General features: G+C 41.6%; 1 protein-coding gene across 1 annotated transcript; it reads right to left on the minus strand.

The window, feature by feature from the left end:
- Positions 1-6630: 6630 nt before the first annotated feature.
- Positions 6631-17168, minus strand: LOC133645227 (START domain-containing protein 10-like). The gene is made up of 6 exons (XM_062040110.1): positions 16997-17168; positions 9981-10128; positions 9819-9922; positions 7128-7245; positions 7004-7056; positions 6631-6934 (listed from the first exon to the last, which is right to left on the minus strand). Exons 1-6 carry the CDS (start codon positions 17141-17143, stop codon positions 6719-6721), a joined length of 786 nt encoding a protein of 261 aa, XP_061896094.1. The 5' UTR covers positions 17144-17168; the 3' UTR covers positions 6631-6718.
- Between the last annotated feature and the right edge of the window lie 958 nt (positions 17169-18126).

Here is an 18126-nt window from a genome sequence, read left to right on the forward strand (position 1 = left end):
TGTCAAGTACAAAATAAACTTCCGAAAATTATTGAATGTCCATTGTACAACATATTATAAATACACATTATACATAACATAAACACAGTTCAATTATATACACAGTAAAGGCATGTGAAATATCCTTGTACACATGTTAAACCTTTGTACCAATTTATATACTATATACAAACAATTGTACTTCCATTATTATTTATAACCCACATTTAGTATTTGAATTAACATTGATCATAGTATTAACTACTGTGTTGATTCTAGAGTGATATATTTTTTCAAGACATTGGTCTTAAAGTGTTTTTTAAATGTGTGAATGGAACTGGAACATTTGAAGGAATAATCCAAGCTGTTCCACAGTTGAACCCCCCTGACAGAAACACATCTACTTTTTAATCTTGTTCTTATCTTAGCTTTCTGGAAGACAGCTGAACCTGTGAGGTCATAGGGATTCTCTCTGGGTTTAAACCTCTCCTGTAGACACCCAGGCAGCATGTGGTTATGAGCTTTGTACGTCACAATAGCAGTGTTGAGGTCAACAAGATCGTGCAGTTTTAATGTTTTTAATTTAATAAACAGAGCATTGGTATGGTCATGATAATCTGCATAATTTACAATTCTAATCGCTTTCTTTTGAAGTAAGAATATAGATTTAATGTTTGTTTTGTAATTGTTACCACAGATTTCAACACAATAATTAAGATAAGGGAGTACAAAAGAATTATATAACATGATAAGAGCCTTTTGATTTACGGAGTTTTTTATTTTATGTAACATAGCAATATCTTTGTCTTAAGTATATTTATGTGCAGTTTCCAATTTAATTTATCATCTATATGGATTCCCAAAAATGTTGTTGAATACACCCTTTCTATCTCCATATCATCAATTCTTATATGACACTGTTTGTTATTTTTCCTATTTCCAAAAATTATATATTTTGTTTTATTTAGGTTGATTGATATTTTATTGGCATCAAACCATTGCTTTAGTATGTGGAGTTCACTCTCTACAGTCCCTAAGAGATGGCCAAGGTCTTGCCCAGAACAGTACAGACTTGTATCATCAGCAAAGAGAATACAGTTGAGTTTTTTAAAGATTTTACAGATATCATTAATGTACAATAAAAACAATTCTGGTCCCAATACAGAACCTTGGGCTACTCCATGTGTTATAATCTTTTTATCTGAATCTACATTATTCATATGCACGCACTGTTCTCTGCCACCAAGATAACTTTTCAACCAATCATGAGCAAGACCTCTAAAACCATACCTCTGCATTTTGTTTAAAAGCAATGTATGATCGATGGTGTCAAAGGCCTTGCTCAGGTCAATAAAAAGGCCAACAACAAACTCCCTCTTATCAATTGCAGTGGTTACCTCCTCAACTAATTCCATCACTGCCATGGAAGAGGACCTGTTTGGTCGAAAGCCGTATTGGTGTTCACTTAGCAAGTGATGCTTGTCAATAAAACTGTCTAATCTTGACACAAATAATTTTTCAAGGATTTTTGAAAATTGTGAGAGTATAGAAATAGGCCTATAGTTGGTGAACTGATGCTTATCTCCACTTTTGAAGATGGAAATAACTTTTGCCGTTTTCATTTTCTTTGGGAAAACACCTTTTATAAAAGAAATATTACATACATAAGTGAAGGGAACAGCTATAAAATCAACAATTTCCCCGATCAGAGAAAAGTCCAAGTCACAGCAGTCTGTTGACTTCTTGTTTTCTTGAGAATTTACAATTTCTGTGATTTCACTTTCATGGACGGGGGAAATAAAAAACGATTCCAAGTTGCTTTGAATGGTATGTTCATTAAATTTGACACTGTTTTCGGGTTGTACAATTTAATTTGCTAAATTAGGTCCAACATTCACAAAGAAAGTGTTAAAAGCATCTGTTATTTCCTTAGAGTCATTTATAGTTTGATTATTTTCTATGAAATAGCTTGGATGTTCCTTATTTGTCATGTTTTTTTTAATAATACCATTCAAAAGTTTCCACGTACCCTGGATGCTATTTTGATGTAGTTCTAATAGGTTACAGTAATATGTTCTTTTGCTGTGCTTTATTATTTGTGTTAACTTATTTTTATACCTTTTATATTTGTGTTCAGTTTCTTTGGTTCTGTGCTTTAAATGTCTTCTGTAAAGATAGTTTTTCTTTTTGCAGGACTTCAATAGTCCCTTTGTGATCCATGGTTTGTCCTTAACAGTGCTGTCCTTAATGTCATGTTTTTTCATTGGACAGTGCTTATCATACAATGTTATGAAAATGTTGAGAAAATGTTCGTATGCCTCATCTGGGTCTGTGGAGGTGTAAACCTCCCCCAGTCTTGAGCACATAACTCAGACTTGAATGCTGCCATCGTTTCTGGCGTTTGATGTCTAACAAATCTATATTGAACTGCTTTTTTGGTCCCTCTCTGATCAAAGAAATTGTGTAAAATACTGAATACAGGTAGATGATCACTTATGTCGTTGAGTAGTAGTCCTGCTGTTATTTGATTCTCGGGTTGATTGGTGAAAATGTTATCTATCAGTGTGGCAAAGTCTACTGTTATTCTGGTAGGTTTTATGATAAGGGGAAAACAATTATTACTGTACAATCCTGTTATAAAATCGGTTGTTTTGGTACTGTCCATGGGATTCAGAAGATTAATATTAAAATCACTGCACACAATATGGAGCTTGTTTGACTTATTAAACAAATAGTCCAATTTTTGATTAAATGTGTCTAGACATGATCCAGGTGTTCTATAAACACAACTAACATTTATTTTTTTTTATTTTTCTACTTCAATTTCTACAGTAATACATTCAAAAATTCCAGCTATAGCAGTTGATTTGCTGTCAATTTTCCAACATTTTAAATCATGATTTACAAAAAGTGCTACTCCTCCTCCCCTTTTTCCAACTCTGTTTGTGGAGAATAATTCATAACCATCCAATCTCATATCACAACACTTGTTCTCATCGAGCCAAGTCTCTGAGACTGCAACAATACTACATTTTTTGAACTGGCTCAGATATTCACTAATATTGTCAAAATTTTTATACAAGCTTCGGCTATTAAAATGTATTACAGTAAAAGATTTGTCCATATTCACACATTTAAATTGTTCGTCTGTGTAGTACTCACAGTTTCTGGTAATGTTATTGTAAAGATTGCAGTCTGGATCTATATCACTGCCAAACTCATTTGAATTACAGTTATAATTGATGTTGTCATAAAAATCTAGTTGAATATGATTATAATTATTATACAGTTCTCTACTATGAATATGAATTCACATTTGAATAATATAAATACATTTAAGCACAGTTAAGTACTGTTTTCCCTTTAACATCACAAATGAGTTTGACATTTGAAGTTAATTGCTGACATGAGTGGACTTTTCCAGCATATTATGTGTGTATGACTTTCACCTGTGTAATAGAATGACTTCATGCAACTTTTCTCGGAGGACAATTGAACACTCACCTACCGAAAATGCAAACTTCGTCGCTGCTCGGTGACCTTTGTCTAGCGGCAGAATGTCTCTCTCGTCGTGTTGATGTAAATGAGAAGGAATGAATGACATTGGAACAAATAACAGCGCTGACATGATAGGAGGCGTGTTAGTTAGCAACCTGTTGTATTCTGATGACGTGCTAGCGTCACTTCCGCTGGGACGACACCGGAGCGGTTAAAAAAGGTGACTTTCATTTATAATAATTGAATGGTGTGTGTTCAAATAACCCTCCTCGGCCTTATAATTGTTACAAGTCGCGCTGTTGACATCTTTTCTTGGGAAATGTAGTCGACTCCAGGGGGTCTTTCCGCGGGCTCTGCCATTTTGAAATATGGCGTCACGACGCGACGTCATCACCACCCGGAAGTGTGGATCTTCTTCTTCTTTTGTTTTTATAGCAGGTTGGCAAGCAACCTTCTGGTGTGCATTACCGCTACCTACTGACATGGAGTGTGGACCACTTCTAGAGATCACCTTAGCACAGACCTGGGCAAATGAACGTCCGTTAAGCTTTTCAATCTGAATAACATCATTAAAAGTTAAGTTAAAGTGCCAATGATTGTCACACACACACACTAGGTGTGGCGAAATTATTCTCTGCATTTGAACCATCACCCTTGATCACCCCCAGGGAGGTGAGGGGAGCAGTGAGCAGCAGCGGTGGCCACGCCCGGGAATCATTTTGGTGATTTAACCCCCAATTCCAACCCTTGATGCTGAGTGCCAAGCAGGGAGGTAATGGCTCCCATTTTTATATAATAAAATACATGAATAAATCTTATTCATACACTCTTATTCATACACTCTTATTCATACACTCTTAGTCATATACTCTTATTCATACACTCTTATTCATACACTCTTCTTCATATACTCTTATTCATATACTCTTAGTCATATACTCTTATTCATACACTCTTATTCATACACTCTTATTCATACACTCTTATTCATACACTCTTAGTCATATACTCTTATTCGTACACTCTTATTCATACACTCTTATTCATACACTCTTATTCATACACTCTTAGTCATATACTCTTATTCATACACTCTTATTCATACACTCTTATTCATACACTCTTATTTATACACTCTTAGTCATATACTCTTATTCATATACTCTTATTCATATACTTTTATTCATACACTCTTATTCATACACTCTAAGTCATACACTCTTATTCATACACTCTTATTCATATACTCTTAGATTCCATCTAAATATACCGAAAATATTGTCTGAGTACAAGAAAATGTGAAAGTCCATCCTGTCTTGCTGATTGTAGTGTACCAAATGTCCCGGCGAGAAATCTGCGTTCAAAGAACTTATTAGTGATCCCCAGAACCCAGAAAAGTCTGCGGGCTATAGAGTGTTTTCTATTGGGGCTCCAGTACTCTGGAATGTTCTAGCAGTAACAGTTAGAGATGCTAACTCAGTAGAAGCAATTAAGTCCCATCTTAAAACTCATTTGTATACTCTAGCCTTTAAATAGACCCCCCTTTTAGACCAGTTGATCTGCCGTCTCTTTTCTGCTCTCCCCTTCTCCCTTGTGGAGAAGTTACTAGGTGACTACAGATGAGGTGCTAGCTGTTCCAAGTCAGAACCCGGAGTGGACCACTCATCTGTGCATCAGTTGGTGACGTCAAGATGATCCCCTGCTGGCCCCACTATGGACTGGACTCTCACACTATTACCTAGATCCACTCCTGCTGGCCCCACTATGGACTGGACTCTCACACTATTAACTAGATCCACTCCTGCTGGCCCCACTATGGACTGGACTTTCACACTATTAACTAGATCCACTATGGACTGGACTCTCACACTATTAACTAGATCCACTCCTGCTGGCCCCACTATGGACTGGACTCTCACACTATTAACTAGATCCACTCCTGCTGGTCCCACTATGGACTGGACTTTCACACTATTAACTAGATCCACTGCTGCTGGTCCCACTATGGACTGGACTTTCACACTATTAACTAGATCCACTATGGACTGGACTTTCACACTATTAACTAGATCCACTATGGACTGGACTCTCACACTATTAACTAGATCCACTCCTGCTGGTCCCACTATGGACTGGACTTTCACACTATTAACTAGATCCACTCCTGCTGGTCCCACTATGGACTGGACTTTCACACTATTAACTAGATCCACTATGGACTGGACTTTCACACTATTAACTAGATCCACTATGGACTGGACTTTCACACTATTAACTAGATCCACTATGGACTGGACTCTCACACTATTAACTAGATCCACTATGGACTGGACTCTCACACTATTAACTAGATCCACTATGGACTGGACTCTCACACTATTAACTAGACCCACTATGGACTGGACTTTCACACTATTAACTAGATCCACTATGGACTGGACTCTCACACTATTAACTAGATCCACTATGGATTGGACTCTCACACTATTAGCTAGATCCACTATGGACTGGACTCTCACACTATTAACTAGATCCACTCCTTCTGGTCCCACTATGGACTGGACTCTCACATTATTAACTAGATCCACTATGGACTGGACTCTCACACTATTAACTAGATCCACTATGGACTGGACTCTCACACTATTAACTAGACCCACTATGGACTGGACTTTCACACTATTAACTAGATCCACTATGGACTGGACTCTCACACTATTAACTAGATCCACTATGGATTGGACTCTCACACTATTAGCTAGATCCACTATGGACTGGACTCTCACACTATTAACTAGATCCACTCCTTCTGGTCCCACTATGGACTGGACTCTCACATTATTAACTAGATCCACTATGGACTGGACTCTCACACTATTAAGTAGATCCACTCCACATCCATTGCACCGGTCACCCAAGGGGGGGGCAAGGGGGTCCCCACATCTGCGGTCCCCTCCAAGGTTTCTCATTGTCTCCCATTGGGTTGAATTTTGTCTTGCCCTGATGTGGGATCTGAGCCCAGGATGTGGTTGTAGATTGTGCAGCCCTTTGAGACACTTGTGATTTAGGGCTATATAAATCAACTTTGATTGATTGATTGATTGATTGATGTCAGGGTTGTCCCAGCTATGGAAAGAGTTTATTTACGGAACACGTGGAAAATGACATTTGACTGACAGAATGACGACGGTCTTATCTTTCATTTCCAGCGAGAAGAGAATGAAGGACATGACAGAAATGTTCAGGTCTCCTCGTCATCGCTGTGGTTGGTCTTCTCCTCGCTCAAGCCGCTCTCGTCGATGTTTTCTAAGGAGTCAGCATGCTGCAGTGTCAGATCCGACAAGCTGATGCACGGCAGAGTGTTCTGCTCGGGAAACATCCACGGCTTCAGGTCGGGATTGTGCTTCCTCTTCCAGTCAGGATACTTCTGGGACGCCTTGTAGATCTTCCTCATGGCCTGAAAACCCACACCAGTCCACTTTACTAAGACCAACTTCTTGGGAGCGGATCCATGACTTGACTTTACCTTGGGGCCCACAAACTGAGAGACTCTGTTCACCACCCACTTTGGTAAAGAACCTGCAGGCAGAGCAGACGTCACCTCAGCTTTTGTCATTCCTGACTGCTGCTCGTACTCTTGCTACTCTCACCTCGAGGGTCCACCTGGGTCAGGTAGTACAGCGTGGAGCTGCTGGCTCCGTCGGACTGGATGAAATATCCTGTGAGCAAAGACACAGCTCGCACAAACTCTTTCTTGGGGGGATGTTGCTGGAGAGACAGAGCAGACATATTTCAACTAACCAGGCAATTGCAACATCAGCTCAGTCCCACTTACTTTCACATAAGTAACATCATTGTCCCACTTACTTTCACATAAGTAACATCATTGTCCCACTTACTTTGACATAACATCATTGTCCCACTTACTTTGACATACGTAACATCATTGTCCCACTTACTTTGACATAACATCATTGTCCCACTTACTTTGACATAAGTAACATCATTGTCCCACTTACTTTGACATAACATCATTGTCCCACTTACTTTGACAGAAGTAACATCATTGTCCCACTTACTTTGACATAACATCATTGTCCCACTTACTTTGACATAACATCATTGTCCCACTTACTTTGACATAAGTAACATCATTGTCCCACTTACTTTGACATAACATCATTGTCCCACTTACTTTGACATAAGTAACATCATTGTCCCACTTACTTTGACATAACATCATTGTCCCACTTACTTTGACATAAGTAACATCATTGTCCCACTTACTTTGACATAACATCATTGTCCCACTTACTTTGACATAAGTAACATCATTGTCCCACTTACTTTGACATAAGTAACATCATTGTCCCACTTACTTTGACATAAGTAACATCATTGTCCCACTTACTTTGACATAAGTAACATAATTGTCCCACTTACTTTGACATAAGTAACATCATTGTCCCACTTACTTTGACATAAGTAACATCATTGTCCCACTTACTTTGACATAAGTAACACACCTTCAGCCTGGATCGAATGACCTGGTTAACTTGTCCACTTAGAATTGGACTTGTTGACAACCCATTTTTGACTTTGGATTTTATGTCCACCTTGGACCTGTTGTCAGCCCATTGTCGAATTTAGACCCCGTTTTCAACTTTAGACCCGTTGTCGATCCGTATGTTGACCATTTGTCAACTTTAGAGCCCGTTTTCAACTTTAGACCTGTTGTTGATCCGTATGTCAACCAGTTGTCGACTTAAGACCTGTTGTCAGCCCATTGTCGAATTTAGACCCCGTTTTCAACTTTAGACCCGTTGTCGATCCGTATGTTGACCATTTGTCAACTTTAGAGCCCGTTTTCAACTTTAGACCTGTTGTTGATCCGTATGTCAACCAGTTGTCGACTTAAGACCTGTTGTCAGCCCATTGTCGAATTTAGACCCCGTTTTCAACTTTAGACCCGTTGTCGATCCGTATGTTGACCATTTGTCAACTTTAGAGCCCGTTTTCAACTTTAGACCTGTTGTTGATCCGTATGTCAACCAGTTGTCGACTTAAGACCTGTTGTCGGTCCATTCTCGACTTTAGACCCCATTTTCAAGTTTAGACCTGTTGTCGATCTGTATATTGACCATTAGACCTGTTGTCGTCCCATTGTCAACTTTAGACCCCGTTTTCAACTTTATGTCGATCCGTATGTCGACCATTTGGCGACTTTAGACCCTGTTTTCAACTTTAGACCCATTGTCGATCCATATGTCGACTTTAGACCCGTTGTCGACGAATTGTCAACTTTAGACCCCGTTTTTAACTTTAAACCCGTTGTCGATATGTATATCGACCATTTGTCAACTTTAGACCCCGTTTTCAACTTTAGACCCATTGTCTATTTGTCGACTTTAGACCTGTTGTCGACCCATTGTCGACTTTAGACCCCGTTTTCAACTTTAGACCCATTGTCTATTTGTCGACTTTAGACCTGTTGTCGACCCATTGTCAACTTTAGACCCCGTTTTCAACTTTAGACCCGTTGTTGATCCGTATGTAAACCATTTGTCAACTTTAGACCTGTTGTCAGCTCATTGTCAACTTTAGACCCCGTTTTCCACTTTAGACCTGTTGTCCATCCGTATGTAAACCATTTGTCAACTGTCGACCTGTTGTCGACCTTAGGCCCGTTGCAGACCCATTGTCAACCATTTGTCGACTTTAGACCCGTTGTCGATCCGTATGTCGACCATTTGTCAACTTTAGACCCGTTGTCGACCCATTGTCAACCATTTGTCGACTTTAGACCCGTTGTCGACCCATTGTCAACCATTTGTCGACTTTAGACCCGTTGTCGATCCGTATGTCGACCATTTGTCAACTTTAGACCCATTGCCGACCCATTGTCAACCATTTGTCGACTTTAGACCCGTTGTCGATCCGTATGTCGACCATTTGTCAACTTTAGACCCGTTGTCGACCCATTGTCAACCATTTGTCGACTTTAGACCCGTTGTCGACCCATTGTCAACCATTTGTCGACTTTAGACCCGTTGTCGATCCGTATGTCGACCATTTGTCAACTTTAGACCCGTTGTCGACCCATTGTCAACCATTTGTCGACTTTAGACCCGTTGTCGATCCGTATGTCGACCATGTCAACTTTAGACCCGTTGTCGATCCGTATGTCAACCATTTGTCAACTTTAGACCCGTTGTCGACCCATTGTCAACCATTTGTCGACTTTAGACCCGTTGTCGATCCGTATGTCAACCATTTGTCAACTTTAGACCCGTTGTCGACCTCAGGCCCGTTGTTGACCCAATGTCAGATCCTGTATTTACCGGATGTTTGACAGAGTAGTTGATGATCAGGTAGTCGCTGCCCAGCGGGAGCCAGGACCTCATGGTCACAAAGTCGCGGTTCTTCAGTGGACTGGGACACCTCCCTGCAGACGTGATGAGAAGTAAGAACTGGAGATGGAGGCAACATAGATGGTGACTCACAGGAGTAATATCCCACGTCTGCATTGACCGTCAGCCTGCCGATGTCGTAGGTGTCTATCATGTTGCTGTCCCACTTCCTGCGGTAGCTGGTGTCGTGCAGCACGTCGTACAGAGTCTCCGCACTCACGTCCTTGCACGCTATTTTCATCTGAAACACAAAACACCTCAAAGTCACCACAAAGTCCCCATGACGACACAGCGGCCATCTTTTCTGTGTCACACAACGGCGGCACCCTTGACCAGGTCTGTGTGGATCCAGAGCAAAGTCCAGCATGGCCACAAACAACTTGACCAGAGAGGAATACTTTTTTAACTCATCTCAAGAAAGTTCATTAAGACTCGCTGTCGACTTGGACTCATTGTTGACTTGGACTCATTGTTGACTTGGACTCATTGTTGACTTGGACTCATTGTTGACTTAGACTCATTGTTGACTTGGACTCATTGTTGACTTGGACTCATTGTTGACTTAGACTCATTGTTGACTTGGACTCATTGTTGACTTGGACTCATTGGTGACTTGGACTCATTGGTGACTTAGACTCATTGGTGACTTAGACTCATTGTTGACTTGTACTCGGAATTGTTGTTGACTTAGACCCGCTGTCGACTTGTACTCGGAATTGTTGTTGACTTAGACCCGCTGTCGACTTGGACTCATTGTTGACTTAGACCCGCTGTTGACTTAGACCCGGTGTCGACTTGGACTTGTTGTTGACTTAGACCCGCTGTCGACTTGGACTTGTTGTTGACTTAGACCCTCTGTCGACTTGGACTTGTTGTTGACTTAGACCCTCTGTCGACTTGGACTTGTTGTTGACATAGACCCTCTGTCGACTTGGACTTGTTGACTTAGACCTGCTGTCGACTTGGACTTGTTGTTGGCTTAGACCCTCTGTCGACTTGGACTTGTTGTTGACTTAGACCTGCTGTCGACTTGGACTTGTTGTTGACTTAGACCCTCTGTCGACTTGGACTTGTTGTTGACTTAGACCTGCTGTCGACTTGGACTTGTTGTTGACTTAGACCCTCTGTCGACTTGGACTTGTTGTTGACTTAGACCCTCTGACGACTTGGACTTGTTGTTGACTTAGACCTGCTGTCGACTTGGACTTGTTGTTGACTTAGACCCTCTGTCGACTTGGACTTGTTGACTTAGACCCGCTGTCGACTTGGACTCATTGTTGACTTAGACCCGCTGTTGACTTAGACCCGGTGTCGACTTGGACTTGTTGTTGACTTAGACCCGCTGTCGACTTGGACTTGTTGACTTAGACCCTCTGTCGACTTGGACTTGTTGTTGACTTAGACCCTCTGTCGACTTGGACTTGTTGTTGACATAGACCCTCTGTCGACTTGGACTTGTTGTTGACTTAGACCTGCTGTCGACTTGGACTTGTTGTTGACTTAGACCCTCTGTCGACTTGGACTTGTTGTTGACTTAGACCTGCTGTCGACTTGGACTTGTTGTTGACTTAGACCCTCTGTCGACTTGGACTTGTTGTTGACTTAGACCTGCTGTCGACTTGGACTTGTTGTTGACTTAGACCCTCTGTCGACTTGGACTTGTTGTTGACTTAGACCCTCTGACGACTTGGACTTGTTGTTGACTTAGACCTGCTGTCGACTTGGACTTGTTGTTGACTTAGACCCTCTGTCGACTTGGACTTGTTGTTGACTTAGACTTGCTGTCGACTTGGACCTGCTGTCGACTTGGACTTGTTGTTGACTTAGACTTGCTGTCGACTTGGACCTGCTGTCGACTTGGACTTGTTGTTGACTTAGACCCTCTGTCGACTTGGACTTGTTGTTGACTTAGACCCTCTGACGACTTGGACTTGTTGACTTAGACCCTCTGTCGACTTGGATTTGTTGACTTAGACCTGCTGTCGACTTGGACTTGCCAAAAAAGGACATGACATGTTTTCTATCCTTGAAAATACACATTAGTTCCTGAAAAAGAGGAACCAGAAACGAGACAAAGGAAGAATGGATAGAGGTGTGTGTGTGTGTGTGTGTGTGTGTGTGTGTGTGTGTGTGTGTGTGTGTGTGTGTGTGTGTGTGTGTGTGTGTGTGTGTGTGTGTGTGTGTGTGTGTGTGTGTGTGTGTGTTTGTCCAAACACACACTAAGTTAACTTTCAGTTTCGATCCCTGCCAAGCGTGGCAACCTAGGTGCACCCAAGCATGCGAGGTGGACGAGGATTTCAAAGATTGCTCTGAACTTTAGACGGCCAGTTGTCTGTGGTGTTGCACTTCCTCCTTGTTGCGAGAATAAATTGTTACCTTTCATCCTTTGAAAGACCTTCAGAATAAAAGATCTGGGTGGACTTCCTTTGAAAGACCTTCAGAATAAAAGATCTGGGTGGACTTCCTTTGAAAGACCTTCAGAATAAAAGATCTGGGTGGACTTCCTTCTCAATGTGAGCAAACAACTCTTGGTCTGTTCGGTGGTTTTAGGCTTTCTGCACGGAGAACCAACATAAGTGAAGGCCGTTTATGTTGACAGACAGGCTGAGTGAGTTGACTTTCAAAAGAAGCATTCTGCAAAGTCCACTGAGCTGATACCAGCCATGAATAGTTGCTTGTGAGTCCTTCCATCCAGCCTGCAAAGTCCACTGAGCTGATACCAGCCATGAATAGTTGCTTGTGAGTCCTTCCATCCAGCCTGCAAAGTCCACTGAGCTGATACCAGCCATGAATAGTTGCTTGTGAGTCCTTCCATCCAGCCTGCAAAGTCCACTGAGCTGATACCAGCCATGAATAGTTGCTTGTGAGTCCTTCCATCCAGCCTGCAAAGTCCACTGAGCTGATACCAGCCATGAATAGTTGCTTGTGAGTCCTTCCATCCAGCCTGCAAAGTCCACTGAGCTGATACCAGCCATGAATAGTTGCTTGTGAGTCCTTCCAGCCAGACGCTTTCAGGCAGCTTCACTATCAAAGGAGCCATTTTGCCTGCTGAACATACACAGTCTGCAGCCTAGAAAGTCTTCACATTCTTTAGTCTGCAGCCTAGAAAGTCTTCACATTCTTTAGTCTGCAGTCTAGAAAGTCTTCACATTCTTTAGTCTGCAGCCTAGAAAGTCTTCACCTGTTTTAGTCTGCAGCCTAGAAAGTCTTCACCTGCTTTAGTCTGCAGCCTAGAAAGTCTTCACATTCTTTAGTCTGCAGCCTAGAAAGTCTTCACCTGCTTTAGTCTGCAGCCTAGAAAGTCTTCACATTCTTTAGTCTGCAGCCTAGAAAGACTTCACCTGCTTTAGTCTGCAGCCTAGAAAGTCTTCACATTCTTTAGTCTGCAGCCTAGAAAGTCTTCACCTGCTTTAGTCTGCAGCCTAGAAAGTCTTCACCTGCTTTAGTCTGCAGCCTAGAAAGTCTTCACATTCTTTAGTCTGCAGCCTAGAAAGTCTTCACCTGCTTTAGTCTGCAGCCTAGAAAGTCTTCACCTGTTTTAGTTTGCAGCCTAGAAAGTCTTCACCTGCTTTAGTCTGCAGCCTAGAAAGTCTTCACCTGCTTTAGTCTGCAGCCTAGAAAGTCTTCACATTCTTTAGTCTGCAGCCTAGAAAGTCTTCACCTGCTTTAGTCTGCAGCCTAGAAAGTCTTCACCTGCTTTAGTCTGCAGCCTAGAAAGTCTTCACCTGCTTTAGTCTGCAGCCTAGAAAGTCTTCACATTCTTTAGTCTGCAGCCTAGAAAGTCTTCACATTCTTTAGTCTGCAGCCTAGAAAGTCTTCACCTGCTTTAGTCTGCAGCCTAGAAAGTCTTCACCTGCTTTAGTCTGCAGCCTAGAAAGTCTTCACATTCTTTAGTCTGCAGCCTAGAGTGTCTTCACCTGCTTTAGTCTGCAGCCTAGAAAGTCTTCACCTGCTTTAGTCTTCACCTGCTTTAGTCTGCAGCCTAGAAAGTCTTCACATTCTTTAGTCTGCAGCCTAGAAAGTCTTCACCTGCTTTAGTCTGCAGCCTAGAAAGTCTTCACATTCTTTAGTCTGCAGCCTAGAAAGTCTTCACCTGCTTTAGTCTGCAGCCTAGAAAGTCTTCACATTCTTTAGTCTGCAGCCTAGAAAGTCTTCACCTGCTTTAGTCTGCAGCCTAGAAAGTCTTCACCTGCTTTAGTCTTCACCTGCTTTAGTCTGCAGCCTAGAAAGTCTTCACATTCTTTAGTCTGCAGCCTAGAAAGTCTTCACCTGCTTTAGTCTGCAGCCTAGAAAGTCTTCACCTGCTTTAGTCTGCAGCCTAGAAAGTCTTCACCTTCTTTAGTCTGCAGCCTAGAAAGTCTTCACATTCATTAGTCTGCAGCCTAGAAAGTCTTCACCTGCTTTAGTCTGCAGCCTAGAAAGTCTTCACCTGCTTTAGTCTGCAGCCTAGAAAGTCTTCACATTCTTTAGTCTGCAGCCTAGAAAGTCTTCACCTGCTTTAGTCTGCAGCCTAGAAAGTCTTCACCTGCTTTAGTCTGCAGCCTAGAAAGTCTTCACATTCTTTAGTCTGCAGCCTAGAAAGTCTTCACCTGCTTTAGTCTGCAGCCTAGAAAGTCTTCACCTGCTTTAGTCTGCAGCCTAGAAAGTCTTCACATTCTTTAGTCTGCAGCCTAGAAAGTCTTCACCTGCTTTAGTCTGCAGCCTAGAAAGTCTTCACATTCTTTAGTCTGCAGCCTAGAAAGTCTTCACCTGCTTTAGTCTGCAGCCTAGAAAGTCTTCACATTCTTTAGTCTGCAGCCTAGAAAGTCTTCACCTGCTTTAGTCTGCAGCCTAGAAAGTCTTCACATTCTTTAGTCTGCAGCCTAGAAAGTCTTCACATTCTTTAGTCTGCAGCCTAGAAAGTCTTCACCTGCTTTAGTCTGCAGCCTAGAAAGTCTTCACATTCTTTAGTCTGCAGCCTAGAAAGTCTTCACATGCTTTAGTCTGCAGCCTAGAAAGTCTTCACATTCTTTAGTCTGCAGCCTAGAAAGTCTTCACCTGCTTTAGTCTGCAGCCTAGAAAGTCTTCACATTCTTTAGTCTGCAGCCTAGAAAGTCTTCACATTCTTCTTTCACGGCCACAGGAAGAGAGTTGGATGAGAAGAAATACAATGATTCATGTTTATATTACCGCTAATTGAAGAAGCTGATATCAACTACATGTAAAACATCCGATACAAGCAGTCCTGCAGTGTTTACTTGTGTGTGATATCATGTGCGATACAAGCAGTCTGCAGAGTGTTTACTTGTGTGTGATATCATGTGTGATACAAGCAGTCCTGCAGCATGTTTACTCGTGTGTGATATCATGTGCGATACAAGCAGTCCTGCAGCATGTTAACTTGTGTGTGATATCATGTGTGATACAAGCAGTCCTGCAGTGTGTTTACTTGTGTGTGATACCATGTATGATACAAGCAGCGTATTTACTTGTGTGTGATATCATGTGTGATACAAGCAGTCCTGCAGAGTGTTCACTTGTGTGTGATATCATGTGTGATACAAGCAGTCCTGCAGTGTTTACTTGTGTGTGATATCATGTGCAATACAAGCAGTCCTGCAGCGTGTTCACTTGTGTGTGATATCATGTGTGATACAAGCAGTCCTGCAGTGTGTTTACTTGTATGTGATACCGTGTATGATACAAGCAGCGTATTTACTTGTGTGTGATATCATGTGTGATACAAGCAGTCCTGCAGCGTGTTCACTTGTGTGTGATATCATGTGTGATACAAGCAGTCCTGCAGCATGTTTACTTGTGTGTGACATCATGTGCGATACAAGCAGTCCTGCAGAGTGTTCACTTGTGTGTGATATCATGTGTGATACAAGCAGTCCTGCAGTGTGTTTACTTGTGTGTGATACCATGTATGATACAAGCAGCGTATTTACTTGTGTGTGATATCATGTGTGATACAAGCAGTCCTGCAGCGTGTTCACTTGTGTGTGATATCATGTGTGATACAAGCAGTCCTGCAGTGTTTACTTGTGTGTGATATCATGTGTGATACAAGCAGTCCTGCAGTGTTTACTTGTGTGTGATATCATGTGCGATACAAGCAGTCCTGCAGCGTGTTTACTTGTGTGTGATATCATGTGCGATACAAGCAGTCCTGCAGCGTGTTTACTTGTGTGTGATATCATGTGTGATACAAGCAGCGTATTTACTTGTGTGTGATATCATGTGTGATACAAGCAGTCCTGCAGCGTGTTTACTCGTGTGTGATATCATGTGCGATACAAGCAGTCCTGCAGCGTGTTTACTTGTGTGTGATATCATGTGTGATACAAGCAGTCCTGCAGTGTGTTTACTTGTGTGTGATACCATGTATGATACAAGCAGCGTATTTACTTGTGTGTGATATCATGTATGATACAAGCAGTCCTGCAGCGTGTTTACTTGTGTGTGACATCATGTGCGATACAAGAAGTCTGCAGAGTGTTTACTTGTGTGTGACATCATGTGCGATACAAGCAGTCCTGCAGTGTGTTTACTTGTGTGTGATATCATGTGCGATACAAGCAGTCCTGCAGTGTGTTTACTTGTGTGTGATATCATGTGCGATACAAGCAGTCCTGCAGTGTCTTTACTTGTGTGTGATATCATGTGTGATACAAGCAGTCCTGCAGCGTGTTTACTTGTGTGTGATATCATGTGCGATACAAGCAGTCCTGCAGTGTGTTTACTTGTGTGTGATATCATGTGCAAGCAGGCAGCATTAGGAGCTGTTTCATTTTGAGCACTATGTTCTATAAGTGGAGGCCTCGCTCCATCTGTCCAGTAGTTTGGGGTCCTTGGCCTGGGAAAGGTCAAAGAGCTGCTTTATGAAGAGAAAAGGAATTGTTTGTCCTTTCATGTTGATGATGTGTTCATCCCTAGGAGCTTTTCCATCTGTCACGTAACTCAATACCACCTCATCCAAAATGCAGGAGTCGGCTATGGTCTCGCGGAGGTACGTGTTCAATGAAAGACTTGTGGTGTTTGAAGGCCAACTATCGTCAGGTGTTTCATTCTTTGTCTTTCCCGGGACAAACTGGAAACAGGTGAAGAAGAGTGTGAATGAAACTCACCTTGATCTTTTGTAGGCTCCTGCCTTCATCCGGGCTACACCACACGGTCACCCCACCCTTGTGGTAGCGCCTGGTCCAGCCATCCGCGCTCAGGCACTGGTCTTTAAAGGACGAGAAGTCCGAGTCGTCCGGGATCTGAACGGGCATCTTGCACAAAATGAGCCCAAATCCAAGCGAGAAGGTTTTCCATGCGAGTGCCGGCAACGAGGTGTCGCTTTCAGGTGCGTCTCAGGTGACATGACATCATTTGTCATGTGATCCCAAAGTGATGCGCTTTCTTTTCACAGTCAATCTTTTCTTTTTGTAAATCAATTATTTTCTTTTATTTTTATTTCTATTTGGAAAAAATGAAGAATAAAAACTAAGTTTCTTTTTTTTTTTTTTAGGGTAAAGGGGCAATAATGAGATCTGAAAAATGGTTCGATTTTAATTTTATATTATTGTTTAGAAAAAGTTTTAAAAAAAAGACGTTTAAACAACTAACCAAAAAGGATGTTTTTTTGTTTCACATTCCGACACCGGAAGCGGAAGTTGATAGTTGAAGACGAAACTGCGGACAGATGTCAACGAAGTGATATCGATCGCTGCAAAGACGTAAGAGGAAATGACGTACGCGGAATGACCCCGGAACTAAATGGCGGGTAGGAAGGTTTTTGTAATGGGAAGAAAATTGGCGTGACACTTACCTGAAGAAAAAAACAGATTAAAAAAATAGTTGGTCAGAAAGAGCAGACGATCGTGGATTAATAAATATCTTGACTCCGGCGGCAACACAACACTCTTTTCTTTCTTTTTCCACACGTCAGTTGGCTGTTTTGGCTTTTAAACAACTACTTCTGGCTCCAAGTTTTTGCTCTGCTTTTGCTCGTTTCTGCTGATTGGTGATTTTATTTTTTGTTATATGAAATCTAACATGAAAATAAAACTTTTGTTTGAATCTAAATACTTTGACTATAAAAAGGACACGTGTGTATTTTGGTCATTCATTGGAAAAAAAACAAAAAAACATTGGTTATTTTTTATTTTATTTTGAAATACAAACAATTGTAAAAACAAACAAAAGCTTCTTTTTTGGGGGTTGAAGTAAAAAAAAAAAAAAAGTAAAAAAAAAACGGTTTGATTGATAATAA

Source organism: Entelurus aequoreus, linkage group LG28, assembly GCF_033978785.1.
Source record: "Entelurus aequoreus isolate RoL-2023_Sb linkage group LG28, RoL_Eaeq_v1.1, whole genome shotgun sequence".
In the NCBI taxonomy this organism is placed as follows: domain Eukaryota; kingdom Metazoa; phylum Chordata; class Actinopteri; order Syngnathiformes; family Syngnathidae; genus Entelurus; species Entelurus aequoreus.

Bases quoted from the DNA above. Each gene is read 5' to 3' on its own strand.
- LOC133645227 (XM_062040110.1), bottom strand. From the start codon at position 17,143: ATGCCCGTTCAGATCCCGGACGACTCGGACTTCTCGTCCTTTAAAGAC. The intron at 10,129-16,996 runs GTGAGTTTCATT...TTTGTGTTTCAG, and splicing joins GGAGCCTACAAAAGATCAAG to ATGAAAATAGCGTGCAAGGA. The intron at 7,246-9,818 runs GTAAATACAGGA...CTGTCTCTCCAG, and splicing joins ACTACTCTGTCAAACATCCG to CAACATCCCCCCAAGAAAGA.